At 45.2% G+C, this 19,524-nt stretch overlaps 1 protein-coding gene across 1 annotated transcript; it reads left to right on the top strand.

The window, feature by feature from the left end:
* Positions 1-6,473: 6,473 nt before the first annotated feature.
* Dag1 (dystroglycan 1) lies at positions 6,474-18,959 on the top strand. The gene is made up of 2 exons (XM_051204389.1): positions 6,474-6,867; positions 14,154-18,959. Exons 1-2 carry the CDS (start codon positions 6,583-6,585, stop codon positions 16,554-16,556), a joined length of 2,688 nt encoding a protein of 895 aa, XP_051060346.1. The 5' UTR covers positions 6,474-6,582; the 3' UTR covers positions 16,557-18,959.
* The last annotated feature ends 565 nt before the right edge of the window (positions 18,960-19,524 follow it).

Consider the following 19,524-nt stretch of genomic DNA (forward strand, 5'->3'; position numbering starts at 1 on the left):
AAAGCTATCTGGACAGAGGGGAGGGGAGGGGAGAGGAGAGGAGAGGACAGAGTAGAGTAGGTTCGTGAGGGTTTTGCGCTTCACTGCCCTCTACCTCTCCCTCCCATCAGGTGGAATGCTTTAGTCACATCTACGTAGGGCTCTGTATCAGTGATAGGAAGAGCCAGAAGGCCCCTTTTTTCCATTTCAGCTGACTGGAGTCCTTGACAGCCACTATATAGTGATTTTGATTCCACATCTGTCCCCAACAGCTGATGTATAATATATACTTTCAGGGCAATTTTTGATATTTTGGGTTACCTTGTAGGTACTTCTGAAAATGTCACTTCTGCCTATTTTATAACCTCCTATCTGTAGATTAAGGGTGTTTGATAAATTACTCTTGTCTCTCTAGACTGTTTTCGTCATTTGAGAAGCATTCCCCAGGACCTTGGTGGAGGTCTCCTCTTCCCAGATTCTTTTTCCTTCATGGAAATGTGGCCTCATTGTGCTGTTAGATGCTGGGTGTATGCGAGGCCCAACAATGGGGTGTGATGAGTATCATGATTTTTATGGGCTCCTCCCAGCACTCACAGTTCTTAGGGCAGTTGTGAGAAGTTTGAGTGGCTGCTTCCACTCTGTTGTCACAGAAGGCTTTGTCTTCTTCTGATCCTGTAGGGACCAATACTTGTTTGTAGCTCAATCTGGCCTTGTGAGTAGTGGAGTTCAGGTGTGTACCACCCACCCTTTATCATTTAGCATTTTGAGTGCAAAGTTTCCCTATTGTAGCCTTGCTGGCCTTGAACTCACAAGGTTGCCCAAATTGGCCTCAATTTGAGATCCTCACATCTCAGCTTCTCCACTGCTATATCTGGCTTTTTCAATTCTTCCAGTACCTTTAAAGTATCTCTGGTCTCTGGGGTTGCGGGTTATCTAAGATTGCTGCCTTGAAAACTTGTTTTTCACCCTGTGCACGATGGCTGATTGACATGTGTTCAGAGCCAGGGCTTTTTGTCAAGGCTCTGAGAGGACCCATTTTATGGAGTTGGATTTCATTATCATAGGGGCAGCCCTAAGAGATCAGAGCACTGCCTTCCTGTTTCCACTACTCAATCTCTTAGTAGGAGAGCTCTGACAATGGTGAGTTCAGTTGAGGCACCTTTTCAGGCAGCCACAGAAGGTATAAATGTATATGAAGTGTTAGCGGTGGGTGCCTTGCCAGGAACGCTGATTACCTTTTCTCCTAATAAATTGTAGCCACCAGACGCTTTATGACAGTGGTTGATATGTATTGATCTTTGGGTTTTGATTCCTGCAAGAAGAAAAAGGATCTTTATAGTGACCAAGAGGTGGCATTTGAGGCGTGTATAGCTTTTTTTTCCTTCAGCTAATAAGATGGTTTAATGGGTAAAGAGGCACATGGTGTCAGTCTGACTAGTCTTGAATCCTGGGACCCACATAATAGGAGACTACAAAAAGTTGTCTTCTGACTTCCATATACATGCTGTAGCATAACACTCTTCCCAATAAAGAATATTAAAAAAAGAGAAAAAAAATTGCCAGGCAGTGGAGGCGCACACCCTTATTAATCTCAGGTGGATCTCTGTGAATTCGAGATTCGAGGCCAGCCAGCTCTACAGCCAGGACTGTTTTATACAGAGAAATCCTGTCTTGGGGACTCTCTCTCTCTCTCTCTCTCTCTCCCAGAGAAACAATTCAGTGTGTGTGTGTGTGTGTGTGTGTGTGTGTGTGTGTGTGTGTGTGTATAGCTATAATCTACGAGGTTTTTTACAGGCATGACCCTTGCTTATAGAAAGCCAACATCAGAAAGACACACACAGGCTGCTATTTTCCAAGTTATGGAAACTGTCTTTTCTTCCTAGAGCATGGAAAACCAGTACATAGTAGTTGGAGTTGTGCCCTGGTCATTGCCTGACTGCTAAATGCAGAGCGCTTAGTCATCCCTGTGGAACACACACCCCATGTCGTCATAAGACCACAGATAGTAGACTGAGCTTATGCTTTTAATGGGGAAGGGTGTGACTTATAATCAGTGCTCTTTTCAAATAAACTAAGAATTTAAAATTGACAGTCAGATTAGGGAAGTTAAAATCAACTGGACTTAAAAGATGGAAAAATAAATGAACTAAATAAAAAAAAAATAGGAAAAATAAAAACAAGAAGGCAAAATAAAAAACAAGAAGGCCTCTCTTTTCCCCATCTATCCATTAGGTGCTTACCATTAGGTCCTAAGTTTTCCCTTTGATGCTTCCGGGAGCTGAGCCCAGGCTTTGCATGTACTAGATAGGAACTTTACTGCTGAGCCACACCCCAGCTCAACAACTGGACAGGGCTACAGTGGGAGAGTGGGAGACGGAGAGGAAGTGGACAGAGAGAGGTTGATGAGTGAGGTGGAGTAACCAGGCCAGAAGATCCAGATGCTCAGTTTGGGTGTTTCAAAGTTTTCCCAACACACACACGGAAATGGGAGATTCAAGTCAGCCAGCCTTGTTTATGTATAGTCAAGGGTAACCCCATAGTCCTCCTGGCTCCACTTCTCAGTGCTGGAATAGGCCTGTACCATTATGCCTAGCCTGTGTTTTTGAATTAAGTAATTAATCCCACCTTACTGAGCGTGTGTGGGGGGGGAGGGAGAGAGATAGATCTGGGGGTTGAACTCAGGTTATTAGGCTTGGTGGCATGAATCTTGACTCAGTGAGGCACCTTGCTGGCTCTTGCTTTGTTCTTGGAGAGTCTTACTGCATAGCCCTGGCTGATCTGCTGGGCTCAAATATGTGACTGTTCTCCTGCCTCCCAAGTGCTGGGACTTAAGAAGTGCACTGCCATACCCAACTGAAGATTTAGCTTGTATCAACACACGGATCAGTAGAAAACAGACCAATGTCATGAATACCTGAGTATCTGCTGTCCAGATTTGTCAACATTATACATTCTTCCATATTTTTATGATTTAGGAAAATTTGGAGGAGCTAGAGAGATGGCTTAGTAATTTAAAGCACTTGTAGCTCTTATAGAGGACTTGAGTTCAATTCTTTTGGCCCACATGGCAGCCCATAAGTCTAACTCCAGGGAATCTGAAGTCCTCTTCTGACCTTTGAGGACACAGGTGTGCGTGTGATGCACAGACATGTAAGCGACCATTCATATACACAAAATAAATCTGGGTGAGTTCTGCACTAACCTTCTCTACATAGTGGGTTCTGAGAAAACCAGGGCTACAAAGAGAATCCCTATCTCAGAAAACGAAAGGGAAAAAAAAAATAAAGGTAAAAATTAAGAAAAAGAGCTGAGTAGTGGTGGTACATTTCTTCAATCCCAATAGTTGGGAGGCAGAGGCAGTTGGGTCTCTGTGAGTTCAAGGCCAGCCTGGTCTGTAGAGCGAGTTCCAGTTATTACAGAGAAATTCTGTCTTGGAAAAAAAAAAGGAAGAGAGGAGGAGAGTTGAGTGTGTATGTTTCGTTCTAGCATTGCTGGGTTGGGGTGTGGCTCAGCAGTAAAGTATCTGCCAGGCATGTGCAAAGCCTGTGCTCAACTCCTGGGAGCCAAAGGAGGGAAAAAAAAAAAAAAAAAAAAAAAAAAAATCCAAAGCACCTGACTGAGTTCCTCTGCCTGTTTCCAAACCAGGAAAAAGACAACTGAATTAACTGCCACCCTGGTGATCCTGGAGTTCTGAGTTCCTTAACTGAATTTTGCCCTTTGTTCACTTTTTAGACTCATTTATTTTATATGTGACATATAGGGTTCTTAATTGTATTTTGAGGGAAATATTGGAGAAAACTGTGTCTACTCAATTTCCCCAGAAGTCCAATTAATTGTTTTTTTTTTTAAAAAAAAAAAAAAAAAAAAAAGATTTATGTGTTTTACAGGGGTAGCACACACATTTAATCCCAGAGGCAGAGGCAGTTGGATCTTTTGAGTTTGAGGCCAGCCTGGACTATAGAGCAGCTTTAGGACAGCCAGAGCTACACAGGGAAAACCTGTCTTAAAACAAAAAGATCTGTGTTTATGGATGTTGCCTGCACATACATACATACATACATACATACATACATACATACATACATATTCATTGCGTACATTATGAAGCCCTGAAGAGGGGGTCACAGTCCTTGGAATGGAAGTTATGGATGGTTCTGAGTTACCATATCTCTAGCCCCAATCTAATTGTCCTTTAGAATGTTTTATATAGTCTAATTTCTTCTTAAATTAAGCCCTTCCTTGATGTTTTACTGTATTCTAAATGTTCTCAAGGCTTGTCTTTTATGTTGCTCTATAACCCAATAGTTTATCTTGTGTGTATAGAGAACTGAGGGAGGAGTTTAACTTTGGTTGTTTGCTTAGATGATTGCTTGTCCTGGTGCTTTGCAAGTTTGGGATTCTCTGGTTCTAGTCCATATGGCTTAAACATACTAGCTTTATTTTTGACTGAACATAACTCCAACTTTGTTTCATTTGAGGGCAGGGGGTTGGACTCTTGTCTCTTTAATTTTAGTTAAAGGATGTAAAGAGGAGCTGGGCAGTGGTGGTGCATGCCTTTAATCTCAGCACTCAGGAGGCCGAGGCTGGAGGATCTCTGTGAGTTCGAGGCCAGCCTGGTCTACAGAGTGAGTTACAAGACAGCCTCCAAAACTACACAGAAAAACCTTGTCTTGAAAAACCAAAATAAATAATTAAAAAAAAAAAAAAGATATAAAGAGTGGACTGGAGAGATGGTTCAGAGGTTAAAAGCACTGGCTGTTCTTCCAGAGGACTTGGGTTCAATTCCCAGCATCCACATGGCAGCTCACAACTGCCTGTAACTCCAGCTCCAGGGGTTTCGACACCCTCACACAAATATACACGCAAGCAAAACATCAATACATGTAAAATGTAATAATAAATAATTTCAGCCGGGTGTTGGTGGTGCACACCTTTAATCCCAGCACTCGGGAGGCAGAGGCAGGTGGATCTCTGAGTTCGAGGCCAGCCTGGTCTACAGAGCGAGTTACAAGACAGGCTCTAAAGCAATAAAGACCCACCAGGTCCCAAGTGACATTATCTGTGTGACTGCTAGCTCATAGAAAGTAGGTCCTAAACTCACTGAAGCCTATATTATATGGAGGACACTCAGGTTTTAGTGTGATTTTACTAGAAATGGAAGGCAAGAAAGACCAGTAAGTTTGGTTCACAGAGTTTGCAGACAGGTATTTAGTAAAAAGTCCTGTGATGAATTCCTGCTGTTTGAGAAGTGAACAGTTGCTACATTACTTTTTTATGGATACCTAAGTATTTATTTGTGTCTTTTCAAAACTTTTTTTTTTTTTTTTTTTTTTTTTTTTTTTGAGACAGGGTTTCTTTGTGTAGCCCTGGTGGTCCTGGAACTCTCTCTGCAGACCAGGCTGGCCTCCAATTCAGAGATCCATCTGAGTGCTGGAATTAAAGGCGTGATTCCCCAGCTCAAAACTATATATGTATTTTTTAGTCTTCTAGAACTCAGGAGGCAGAAGCAGGTGGATCTCTGGACTTTGAGGCCAGCCTGGTCTACAGAGTGAGACCCCTGTCTCAAGAAGAAGAAGAAGAAGAAAAAAAGAAAGTTGTATTTGTTATGGTCTCTCTCTATAAACACAGGTGTACATTTTTCCCCCTTGAAGCCTTTCAAAGTGAGTAAAGAATCTTTGTGATATTTCATCCGTAAATACTTCAGAACACTACTGAAGGGTTTGGGACTTAGGACAGTGCTTTATGGAGCCACACTATCATCTTGTCACTATGGAAATTAACAGTGGTGATCTCTAGCCAATATGCAAAGTCTCCAGTTCAGCTTCTAGTGGTTTCTTTTGGGAGTGTATGTCTTGTTTTTCTATTTTTTAAAATTATTCTAGAATTCAGTCAAGATGTACATACCATATCCATTGACAGTCAATAAGCCAGGCAGTTGCCCTCAGGGATATCAGTATGGAGAGCCTGGGTCAGTTGTCTTTAGAGGGCCCCACATTGGTCCTTGGTTTTTTTCTCAGCTCACTTATTTACTGTAAACTTGAAGAAAGTCTAGAGGAATGAGCCATGCTGCTTAGCAGACAGATAATGTGAGCCAAATGTCATTTAGAATTTTTTTAGTTATATTTTCCCCCTTACACAACAAAAATAAGTGAAATTAATTTCAGTTATTTGTTCTTTATAGACTTGTTTATTGATTCATTCAATTTAATATGTGATTCAACATGCTATGGTTTCAATACGCATCAGTACCTTTAAATTATTAATGAGGTGTTCTATGTTTTGTTTTTATATAAAATTTCAAAATTCAGTTATTTTACACTAATAAGCCAGTCGTTTCCAGTTTGAAGTAGCTGCATGTTGCTGAAGAGCACAGGAGAAAGAGGCGTCTCCTTCAGGGAGAATTTCTTGGCGGAACACTTGGGAAGTTTAGTATGTGGTCTTGAAACCAGCAGCATTGCTGATGTCTGAATCTGCTCTTCTTCTTTTTCAGGCTCTGGGTGCTCTAAAATGGAGCAGGTGTGCAGAGGGTGAGGACCCAACCTGGGACCACTTCATTGGCTTCTTTCCTTAGCGACTGTTGGCTTAAGCAAATCCTAGCCTGGGATGAGGATGTCTGTGGGCATCTGGCTGCTGCACCCCCTTTGGGGAAGGACCTTTCTTCTCCTCCTCTCTGTGGCTACAGCTCAGTCCCACTGGCCCAGCGAACCCTCAGAGGCTGTGAGGGACTGGAAGAACCAGCTTGAGGCATCCATGCACTCAGTGCTGTCAGACTTCCACGAGACTGTTCCCACTGTGGTTGGCATTCCTGATGGCACGGCAGTTGTTGGGCGCTCATTTCGAGTGAGCATTCCAACTGACCTAATTGCCTCCAGTGGAGAAATCATCAAGGTGAGACTGCATATAAAAACGGGAATGAGGAAGAGTTTACGTCTCCATTTTAGTTCTGAAGTCTTTTCCTTCTTTGTTGTATCTTATTTATTTATCGAGAATGGGGCTGGCTTCAGTGAATGTCACATGTGTGCCTAGTGCCTGCAGAGGTTAGAAGCAGCTGTCAGGTTCACTAAGCCATCACTCCCAACTGGAACTATTATTCTCTTAAGGCCGAAGCTGCGAAACTTGCCTAGCAGCACTTTTTTCTTTGTTTTTAAAAGTTAGATGTGTATGTTTTGCCTACATGTATGCATGTGCACCATGTATCTGCCATGTGCCCACCAAGTCAGAAGAGAATTTTGGGTTCTCTGGAACTGGAGTTACAGGTGATTATGGGCTGCAATGTGCATGCTGGTGACTGAACTTGAATCAGGTCTTCTGCAGGAAGCACCTAACTACTGAGCCGTCTCCCCACCCCAGCTCACCAGCACTGTCATTGTAGGCTCTTGGTTGAAGCCTTTACAAATTCAGTTGTGTCCTGTCTGACACACAAACCCTGTCTTCTGGGTTGAATGCGCCATGCCACTCTTACCATGGAGAGGTGAATCTGTTGTTCTTTCCCTTTAATCTGGGTGGTCCTGGTCTCTTTTACCCTTTGTGCTTTCTCTCCTGTTTGGACTCCATTGTCTGCTCTAGCTCAAGCAGCAGACAATTCTGTAGAACTCTTTCTACCCCAGCTAGCTAGATGTTAATTTGTTAGGCAAGGAGTGGCAGTTCTGAAGGATACATTGTTTGCCTAGGTTTTGATAGTAACCTCTGAATGTCCAAACCCTGCATTGGTTGCCTTTGTTATTGGAATATCTTACATGAACTAGTTGTGAACCGAAGTATCTTGAACTGATGCAGTGAGCTAGACATTTGTAGTTTCTAGCAGAGACATGTACAAGCTTTTTCACCAGGGGCCTAAAGAGCTCTTACTGGGAAAACAGGACTTTATTTAAGCTTGTTTATCTCTGGAGAACAGTTTAGTAGCGGAAGAGCCTGTAGGAAAACAGATGAAGGGCTGTGGGGTGTAGTTCAGTGATAGAACACTTGTCTTGCACACATGAGACTCGAGCTTTGATTCCTCGTGTCTTGACCTGGCCTCATCTGCTGTCCCTTTCAGCTGAGGGCCTACTCCAGGCCTTTGGCTCCTTCTTCTTTCCTTCTCTCCTTTCTTGGTGCTGTCACCTCTTGCAGATTCAATTTGAACGTTCCCTGAACTATTAGAGCCTCTTAACTGGTGTAAGAAGTTTTCCCACTTAAATGTCTGTTTTGGGCACCAGGCATACGTAGTACTTGCCTATAATCCCAACACTATGGGAGGCTGACACTGGCTTAAGGCCAGCCTGGGATACAGAGTGAGATGTTTGTCTATAAAAAAGATTCTCAGTAATAAGTACATGCTTGAAATTCTCATTTTGTTATTTTGTATGTTGCATCTTCTTACCTAGTAGACTTTCAAATATTTGTGAGCTAGCAGTGGGAATAAAGATTCCTTTCCACCTTCGTTTGAATTCTCAAGCCTCTGTTCATTGGTACAAGTGTTGGGTCTGGGCCATTCTGGGCTATGCTGTGGGCATAGTCAGAGCCCATCATGGAGAGTCTCCAGATGCCAGGCCTTTCTGTGGGCCTAGACTGCTATGTGGATAGTCCTGCATATTCAACAGCAACTCAGGCTTAGTACCTCCTCTTTAGGGTAATGGGGAGGAGCCAGTGTGGTGTGGTAGGGAGCATGCTTATAATCCTAATGTAAAGGGAGATTTCTTTTAGTTTGAGGACAGCTTTTGCTGCAGAGTATGGGCCTATCTGGAAAAACAGAACAAGAAGGGTGGGTGTTTTATAATCACCTGAAAGACAAGTTCTACCCCCATAGACGGACCCTCTCAGACATCCTGTGAGGGTGGCTCTTCATCCCTGCTTTTCTTCAGTCTCCTTGCTTGCAGACAATGTGGACTTTTCCTCAGCCCAAGATGTCAGCAGGCTGGGAGCAGCCTTGCTGAGCCTGTGCTCTCAGCTGCTGGCATGGGCTACCTAATTGTTCCTTGAGAACAATGGGCACTCTTTTTTGCCAGGAAGAGGGGTTCATGAAAGGAGCATTTTTTTTTGGATGCTTGAGGGCTTTGTGGCACGTGAAATGAACTGTAGTTTCTTCCTGCCTCGAGTGGGTGTTCCCTGGTTCTGAATGGACCCCTTGTGAGCATGGCACACCGGGAAATGTGGGTTGGCAGAGGAAAGCATCCTTGGGAGTAGGCTGTCAGAGTGGTATTTGTTCAGACTTACCAACTCAAATACTCATTGAAAATACAGGCTTCTGGGTTTTTGTTTTTGTTTTTTTTAATTAGTTAATTTATTTTTTTAAAATCACAACAGCTAGAGCTAAAAGATAAAATGATGAAGTAAAAATACAGAAGGACTGATTATGGAGTTTTTGAGCGGGTATAACTTTTAGCGGCTCTTTGGGGAGATGATTAATTTTTTAAAATTTCTATTTATGTGTATATGTTCATGCCTGAGTGTACGTATTTGTCTCACATGTGTGTGCACACCTGCAGAGGCTAGAAGACAACATCAGATCCCCTGAAACTAGAGTTACAGGTAGTTACAAACCACTTGTTAAAAACAGTAAGTACTCTTAACCGCTGAACCATCTCTCCAGCCCCAAAGATTAAGTTTTAGGGGAGAATAACACCAGATATTCATAGCTCAGATCAGAGGGGTGCTGGCTGGGCTAGAATGTGGTGTTGTGGTCCTGGTCTTTGTGGGAGGGTACAGCTTTATTGTTTTAACATTCAAATGTCTAGAGGTGGGGCCAGTGATTACCCTGGCAGTTGTGCTTCTGTTTTACTTGGCAGAAGAACGTCCCCTTGCATCTTCTCCCCTCACTGTTTACTGCTTCTGATGTCTGACTTTTTGATTTGTATCTCCCTGTATGTAACTCTGCCTTGGGATTGCCATGCTTAACATTTACATGGATTACAGGATATTTTACAGGATAAGTTTGGGTTCTTGTTGTAGTTAATGGTACAGACAGGTCAAATCAGAGTGTGAGATGGCCCGAGCTCAGACTCCATCAGAGGCGATATTTTCTTCATCCCTGAGCAGCGAAAACAAAAGAGTTATAACCACTTCACTTGGGGGTGGTGCAGAGTTTTTTCTGTGACCCCCTCGCAGGTTGGCCTAACTCAGTGGCTTGATTAAGGGCAGAGAGCCAAAGGTAAGGACCAATGACCAGGTCTAAGGGAAGATTGTAGGGATCTTATTTGAGCAGGTGGTATAGGCTTTGGATAGGGACCAGGATAAAAAAGACCTCACATGTTTGTAAGAGAACACTGGGAAAGGTGATGTGTACAGAGATATTTGTTGGAAGATGCTACCATAGAGACCCAAAGGACCCACCAGGTTTGTTAATAGGAAGGAATTGACACCAAGATTCCTTTTTGCTAGTGAAAGTGCTAGTTCATGTCTGGAGTCTACGCCCCTGCAACTCCTGCATGGATGTATCTTGTGGGCCCTGAATAATAGCACTCATGTGTTTTGGGGTTCAGAAACTCATTAAAATTAATTAAGCCCTATCAAGAGCCTAATTCTTCAGTTTTTGTCCTTTTTGCTATATTTGACTAGCTTGCTCAGACTGTGAATGAAACCTTTCTGATGAAGAATAAGTAATGGAAACTCCTACTCAATTGCTCTTTCTCCATGTCTTGAGAAAGGGTTAGGGTTGAGAGAGAGTAAGAACCTTTGGTTGTGTTTCCTGGCATTTAGTACATATGGATACTTGTCTACTACATCCCCTTGTCTGTCTGTCCTCAAAATCTCATTCTTCTGAGTTCTGTTCTGTGTGTAAGAAGGCATAGATAAGAATCAATGTCTTAAAACTGAGCTTATTAGACCGAAGGGGATCACCCCCCACCCCATCTCCCAAGATAAGGTTTCTCAGTGTAATAGCCCTGGCTGTCCTAGAATTCTGTCTGTAGACCAGGCTGGCTTCAAACTCACAGAGATCCACTGGGATTAAAGACATGTACCACCATGCTTGGCTAGGGATCAGAATTTTAAATTTGGTGTTTCTGGGGTTAAAGAGATGGCTCAGCTGTTAAAAGCATTTGTTGCTTTGGCAGATGGGGTGCCAGTCCCCATCTGTTGTCCTGAACTTCTTACTGGGCTCAATTTATCCTCCTGCTTGTAGCTGTGACTGTAGGCCAAATCTAGCCCACGTGATTTAAAGGCAGCAATTCTCATTAATATCTGCCAGTTTGAAATTGAGTGGTATGGTTGATTGGGTAAAACCTATAGTGTTGGGTGGAGTTTAAAAACAAAAAACCAGAGGTTTTTGTTGTTGTTACATGATATTAACATATTTTAATGTTACTTGGCATGAAGTATATGGCTTCAGTCTTAGGGGCTTTTTGTTTGTTTTTTTCTAAGACAGGGTTTCTGTGTATTAGCCCTGGCTGGCCTAGAACTCAATCTGTAGACTAAGTTGGGCTGGAACCTGAAGAGATCAGCCTGCTTTTGCCTCCTGAGTACTGGGATTAAAGGTGTGTGCCACCATTAGCCAGCTTTTAGTTAGGGTTTCTATTGCTGTAATAACATAACTATAAGATATTTGGGGTAGAAAGGGTTTATTTTGTTTATACTTTTTTGTTTATTTTTTTTGAGACAGGGTTTCTCTGTTTAGTTCTGGCTGTTCTGGAACTCTCTCTGTAGACCAGGCAGGGGTGCACCACTACTGCCTGGCACTCAGCCTGCTTTCTTATAGCACCCAAAAGTACCAGCCCAGGGGGAAGCATTACCCACAGGGAGCTGTGCCCTCTCACATTAATCACCAATCAAGAAAATGCCCTATAGACTACCAGAGGCATTTTCTCAATTAAGATTCCTTCTTCCCAGATGTCAAGTTGACAAAGAATTGAAGGTAGGTAGCACAGCTTCCAAGGCTAGTAGTATGTGAATCTTGGCCATAGAGTGACCTGAGTCTTGGGGGTCAGTAGAATAGCTAGACTGGGAAGCTTTGAGGAAGTGGGACCTTCTTGTTTTCTGGGTTACTCAGACTTTGGTAGCTGGAGACAGACGTGCAGAAGCACCATGCTGTGCACTCATCCATGCCACTGAAACATCGGACATGTCCTGTGCATCTTCTAGAGCCTGTGCTGATACCTGCCAGCCCGGCCTGTGGCTTCTCCTTAGCTGTCATCAGCCAGAGTTGTTCCAGGCCTTTTGACACCCTGCTCTTTGTCTTTCCTGTCTTCCTTGTGCCCCAAGGGAGCAGCGATTCCAGGAGTGGCCATTGGGATAGAGTGGGATTAGGAAACACCCTCAGGTGTCTGGAGACTCTGGTCTGTGTTTAGTTCACCAACTGTGTTAAGCTCTCCTACTCCCAACAATCCCTATAAACACATAGTTCTGTGAACACACCATTTCAGCCTTAAATCTTTGCATCACTTATTTTAATTAAAAAGATATTTATTTTTATGTGTGGGTGTTTTGCCTACATGTATGTCTATGTACCATGAGTATACTTGGTCCCCATCTAAGCCAGAAGAGGGTACTGAGTTTTCAGAAGTGGAGTTACAAATGGTTGTGAGCCACCATGTGGATGCTAAGAATTGATTGAATCTGAGTCAGTGCTCTTAACCACTGAGCCATTGCTCTAGCTTATTTTTTAACAAATTAATTTATCTTATATCAAGTAAGACTACCCAACTTTTGCTTTTTTGTGTGCTTACATAACTGCCTTCATGTCTAACATAATGAACTGAAAAAAATGTCAAGCTTAGACTTTTCATCTAAAACACTTGACATATTTATTATCAGAGCTCGGGTTTCATTCCTGGCACCCACGTGCTGGCTAACAGCTATCCAGTTCCAGGGGATCCAACACCCATTTCTGGCCTCAGCAGGCACTGCCTGCAGACGGTGCATGACTTTTATACAGACAAAACACCTCAGTTGATATCACTGGTGGGCCTGCTCTTTATGAAGGTATATGGAGGAGCCTTGGATCTGGGGGAGAGAGGAAGTAGAGGGGGACCAGGAGGGAGGGGAGCCAGTGGTCAGGATGTAAGAAATTAAAAAAAAAAAAAAGGTGTTGTTATAATTAAATGATTTTAAGGAAATACATGTACTATTTTTCATGGGTTGGAAAACAGTCATGTTTATAGATAGCTTAGTGTGTCTGTTGGGTAATGACAGGGTAGGTGCATTCATTAGCTGGTACACTGTAGAGTTTACAGTATCATGAAAAAGAAGACAAATATCATTCATGAACTAAACCCTCAGTGGTGTTTGTAAAACAAGGCATGCCAGGGTGTCAGCCTAACTTACCTTAGACTTAGGTACACTTCCCATTTGTGTGCAGGCAAGGCACTCTGAGCTAGGCATATGACTTGAGCAGAAGCGTGTGTCTGCAAAGAGTAGTGGAGGGGATTGGGAAGGGTGTTTGTGGCTGGAGTAAGATGTTCCAGTCTGACTGTACAGGTAAGAGCTGGCAGGTTGGTGGTAAGGATATATTACTCGCATAAACGTCTACAAGAATCTCTGATTTTTAAAATTAATGTGTCTGTGTGTGCCTGCACAAGTTTATGTGCCCCACATTGTACAGATGCTAGAGGAGGCCAGAGAAGGGGGAATTGCCAGAAGCTGCAGGTACAGCTACCCAATGTGGGTGCTAGGAACAAAACCCCAGAGAGATAGAGTCTCAGTCTGTACCCCAGACTGGCCTTCAGCTTGTTCCTCCTACCTCAGCCTCCTGAGTTCTGGGATTGCAGCTGTGCGTTATCATTTCCAGTCAAAGCCCATAATTCTTTTTTTAAAATTTTATTTATTATGTATAGTGTTCTGCCTGCATGTGCACGTGAACAGCAGAAGAGGGCACCAAATCTCATTATAGATGGTTGTGAACTACCATGTGGTTGCTGGGAATTGAATTTAGAACCTCTGGAAGAGTAGCCAGTACTCTTAACCTCTGAGCCATTTCTCTAGCCCCAAGTTCATACATTTTTAAGGTCCACGGGATCCTAATGTGTTTATGTGTTAATGTGTTCCCAGTGCATAGCCCATTTGATAGTCCCACTCTTCTGTGTCATGTAACAGGGCATTATTGCTCTCCTCTGGAGGTGATGAATTGGATTTCCCAGCAGGAATTCTAAATGATTCCTTCAGCCTGTCATATAACTCAGATTAGGCCAGTGGCTTACTATAGTGATCATTTTAGGTTATACAACAGTGATAGCATTTATAACTTATATTTGTGTTTCTTTTAGGTATCTGCAGCAGGGAAGGAGATTTTGCCCTCTTGGCTACATTGGGACCCACACAGTCACAGCTTGGAAGGCCTCCCTCTTGACACTGATAAAGGTGTGCATTATATCTCAGTGAGTGCTGCACGACTGGGAGCCAATGGGAGCCATGTCCCACAAACTTCCAGTGTGTTCTCTATCGAGGTCTACCCTGAAGACCACAATGAACCACAGTCTGTACGGGCAGCCTCATCAGACCCTGGTGAAGCAGTGTCATCTGCCTGTGCCGCTGATGAGCCAGTGACTGTCCTCACAGTGATACTGGATGCTGACCTCACCAAGATGACCCCAAAGCAAAGGATTGATCTCCTGAACAGAATGCAGAGCTTCTCAGAAGTAGAACTTCACAACATGAAGTTGGTACCTGTAGTGAATAATAGACTATTTGACATGTCAGCTTTCATGGCTGGCCCAGGAAATGCAAAGAAAGTGGTAGAGAATGGGGCCCTGCTCTCCTGGAAGCTAGGGTGCTCCTTGAACCAGAATAGTGTGCCTGACATACGTGGTGTAGAAGGCCCTGCTAGGGAGGGTGCTATGTCTGCCCAACTTGGTTATCCTGTGGTGGGGTGGCACATTGCCAACAAGAAGCCAACTCTCCCCAAACGAATCCGGAGGCAGATTCATGCTACACCTACACCTGTTACTGCCATTGGACCCCCAACCACGGCCATCCAGGAGCCACCATCCAGGATAGTGCCTACCCCCACATCTCCAGCCATTGCACCTCCGACAGAGACCATGGCTCCTCCTGTCAGGGATCCTGTTCCTGGAAAGCCCACAGTCACCATTCGGACTCGAGGTGCCATTATTCAGACCCCAACCCTGGGCCCTATCCAACCTACTCGGGTGTCAGAAGCTGGCACCACAGTTCCTGGCCACATTCGGCCAACATTGACCATTCCTGGCTATATAGAGCCCACAGCAGTTGTTACTCCTCCAACAACTACCACCAAGAAGCCACGAGTATCCACACCAAAACCAGCAACGCCTTCAACTGACTCCTCAACCACCACAACTCGAAGGCCAACCAAAAAGCCACGGACACCCCGACCAGTACCCCGGGTCACCACCAAAGCCCCCATCACCAGATTGGAGACGGCTTCACCACCTACTCGTATCCGCACTACCACCAGTGGAGTGCCCCGCAGTGGAGAGCCCAACCAGCGGCCAGAGCTCAAGAACCACATCGACAGGGTAGATGCCTGGGTGGGTACCTACTTTGAGGTGAAAATCCCATCAGATACCTTCTATGACAACGAGGATACCACTACTGACAAGCTTAAGCTGACCCTGAAGCTTCGAGAGCAGCAGCTGGTAGGTGAGAAGTCTTGGGTTCAGTTCAACAGCAACAGCCAGCTCATGTATGGCCTGCCTGATAACAGCCATGTGGGAAAGCATGAGTATTTCATGCATGCCACAGACAAAGGGGGCCTTTCTGCTGTGGATGCCTTTGAGATCCATGTTCACAAGCGCCCACAAGGGGACAAGGCTCCTGCACGGTTCAAGGCCAAGTTTGCAGGTGACCCAGCACCAGTAGTGAATGACATCCACAAGAAAATTGCTTTGGTAAAGAAGCTAGCTTTTGCCTTTGGGGACCGAAACTGCAGTACTATCACCCTCCAGAACATCACCCGTGGCTCTATCGTGGTGGAGTGGACCAACAACACGCTGCCCCTGGAGCCCTGCCCCAAGGAGCAGATCATAGGGCTGAGCCGCAGGATTGCTGATGAAAACGGGAAACCTCGGCCTGCCTTCTCCAATGCTCTGGAGCCTGACTTTAAGGCTATGAGTATTGCTGTGACAGGCTCCGGCAGTTGTCGGCACCTACAGTTTATCCCTGTGGCACCACCCTCTCCTGGAACCTCAGCTGCACCAGCCACAGAGGTTCCCGACAGAGACCCTGAGAAGAGCAGTGAGGATGATGTTTACCTGCACACAGTCATTCCAGCTGTTGTGGTTGCAGCCATCCTGCTCATCGCCGGAATCATTGCTATGATCTGCTATCGCAAGAAGCGGAAGGGCAAGCTGACCCTTGAGGACCAGGCCACCTTCATCAAGAAGGGGGTACCTATCATCTTTGCAGATGAGCTGGATGACTCCAAGCCCCCACCCTCTTCTAGCATGCCCCTCATCTTGCAGGAAGAGAAGGCTCCCCTCCCACCTCCTGAGTATCCCAACCAGAGCGTGCCCGAGACCACTCCTCTGAACCAGGACACTGTGGGAGAGTACACACCTCTGCGGGATGAGGATCCTAATGCACCTCCCTACCAGCCACCCCCACCCTTCACGGCTCCCATGGAGGGCAAGGGCTCCCGTCCCAAGAACATGACCCCATACCGATCACCCCCTCCGTATGTCCCCCCTTAACCCACAAGCGCCTGGGTGGAGGCAGGGGTAGGGCAGGGGCCTGGAGACAACTCGGTGTTGTCTGTAGAGACCGGTGGCCCACAGACCGTTGCCCACCGGTAGCCAACACCTGACTAGCACACACTGACACACAGGGCCTGGACAAGCCTGCCCTCTCTGGTCCTCCCAAACCCCAAAGCTGCTGGAGAGACTTTGGGGACTTTTTTATTTTTATTTTTTGCCTAACAGCTTTTTGTTTGTTCATAGAAAATTCTTCGCTGCGTTTTTGATGGCTGGCTCTGAAAGCACTGTTTGAGTAGAGGTAGAGGGAGCGAGGAACCGTGAATGAACTCGCAGGCAGTGCTGGGTGACCCCCAGTTCTCTGCATTTTGCCTTTAACACTAACTGTACTGTTTTTTCTATTCACGTGTGTCTAGCTGCAGGATGTAACATGGAAAACAGTAGCTAAAGATTAAATTCAAAGGACTTTCAGAAGTTAAGGTTAAGTTTTTACATTTAATCTGCTGTTTACCTAAACTTGTACGTATAATTTTTGGGTGGGTATGGGGAATTGCTTTGCTAAAAATAAGCTCCCAGGGTGTTTCAAACTTAGAGAAGACCAAGGGACAGTATTTTTTATCAAAGGAATCCTATTTTTTCACACTATGTCAACTTGGTTGCTCTGATACCCCAGAGCCTGACTGAGGGCCTCCTGGTCCTGGCTCTGATGCCAGGGCCCTGGTGCTGGGTTTGCTCTCCTGCTATCGCCAGGGGCTGGAAGCTGGAGGGGCCTCATGGGCCATGGACATCCTGACCTCTACCCCATGCACGCTAGTGGCCTACCACTGAGGGGGGTCTTCATTTCTGTGGAAAAGGGACTCCAAGAGGCATTGGTGGCTGTGGCCCCCAACCTAGGTGCTCCAAGGTGGGCCAGCTACTCGTAGGGCACCTGCGAAGGTTGAAGGACCACACCAGCCTTTTTTTTTTCTCCTCCGTGGGTTTTTGTTTTGTTTTACTTTTTTTTTCTTCCCTCTTAAAAGGAATATCATGGTCTTTGAAACACTCAGTGGGGGACATTTTGGTGAAGATGCAATATTTTTATGTCATGTGATGCTCTTTCCTCACTTGACCTTGGCCACTTTGTCCCAACAGTCCACAGCCCCACCCCATGCACCCCATCCCCTCTTCTCTGGCGCTCCAGTCCTGGGCCTTGGGCCTGAACAGCTGGAAAAGGTCTGGCGGCTGGGGAGGAGTGCCAGCAATAGTTCATAGTTAAAAAAAAAAAAAAAATCTGTGGGCTCTCAAAGCTAATTTTTTACTAAAGTTTTTATACAGCCTCAAATTGTTTTATTAAAAAAAGATTAAAAAAAAAACGGTGATGCTTAACAGCAGTTTGTACAAGCTCCTAGTGTTGATTCCATGGAACTGATGGCTTTGCTCATTTTGACCCTCCCCCCTTATTTTCCTAATGGGTTAGATTCTGGATTACATAGAGGCTTCCTTTGCCTTTTTCTAGCAGAACACCGTCCATCCATCTGCATCTCTGTCCCATGGCTCAGGGGCACCCGCTCTGCTTTGATTCCCCTCCTGGAAGAAACCATTTTGAGCATGCCTTTTTGAGTTATTTCGGGTACCTTTTGGGGAGGAATGCCTTTTGCAATAATGTATCCCTTCCCTGATGGAGGGTGGGTGGGTGGACCCAGGCTCCCTTTGCACATGGAGCAGTGACTTCTAAGCCATATCGACTGTTTAGCAGAGGGCATACTGTCTGTCTCAGGAAGGGAAGGCCAGTAGGAGGCATGTGCTGTTTCCAAAGGGTGATTCCTCCTGCATTCTCCCTTCCTGCTCAGCCCCCAGCAGGGTTCAGTAAAGAACAGAGCAGTGCCCCATGGGGGAGTCTGCAGATGAATACTTCATGGATGGCTGGTGACTGGACCTTGTGCCTCTAAGCTGTGGTCCAAGCTGGAGTTTCCCTGATGTCCCAGAATCAGGAGCAGGGATCTAGCCTGATGAAATTACTTCTGGTGACCTCATCAAAAATAAATAATAAATAAGTAAATCCCAGTATTCCAGGTGAAGGCTTTGGAAAGCCTTCCAGATAGCTCTGTTGCTCTTAGCAACCCCACCATTGGGCATTGCCATGTAGAGAGGAGGCTGGCCCAGAGTGGCCTGCTGTCATAGCAACTGGAGGCAATGGGGCAGTGAACAGAATAACAACAGCAACAATGCCTTTGTAGGCAGCCTCCTCCCTGAGCCCTGAGCTGGCGATGGCCATCGGACTCTGAGATGGAGAGCCAATCTCACATTCAAGTGTTCACCGACCACTGATGTGTTTTTATTTCCTTCTATATGATTTTAAGATGTGTTTTCTGCATTCTGTATAGGAACATATCAAACTAAATAAAAGCAGTGTCTTTATTACAATGCTATTGCCTTTGACTGTTTACCTAGTCTCTTCGGTTCCTTGGAATGAATGATAGGGAATTGTTTGTCAAAGAAGAGTTACTCAGTCAGCACAAGCACCTTCACAGAAGCTCGAGCATTCTGTACCCCGCAAAGGCTGGGCTTGTGCTCCAGGGACTTTACCACCATGTAAGCTCCTTTTAGCACCCCTCCTGCCCCTGAGCCAACTAAGACTAATCTTGATCTTCAGTTTCTTTATTGCCAAGGGTAGGGTGTGGCTAGGAATCTAGTGAGACTGGGTGGAGAGAAGGATGGGAAAGGCTTTCTTCCTCAGTGCAGCTCTGGGCAGGCCTCCTGGCAGAGCCCCTGAAGACTGCGGTGGAGGTATGCTGACAAGCTCCACTCCAGCTTCTACCTGAAACTACCTACAGGCTTGGAATTGGCCAGAAAGTAGCCATGGTGCCCTGTTTTTGAGCCTCTAGATTCTGGTGGCTAACTTTTAAGTACCTGTCCAGACAATGACAGGCTGTCTGGGTAGACTGAGCATACTCAGGACAGAGGAAAGGGCAAGTGTGTTTTCCTGGAA

Source organism: Phodopus roborovskii, unplaced genomic scaffold, assembly GCF_943737965.1.
Source record: "Phodopus roborovskii unplaced genomic scaffold, PHOROB, whole genome shotgun sequence".
NCBI classification, from domain to species: Eukaryota; Metazoa; Chordata; class Mammalia; order Rodentia; family Cricetidae; genus Phodopus; species Phodopus roborovskii.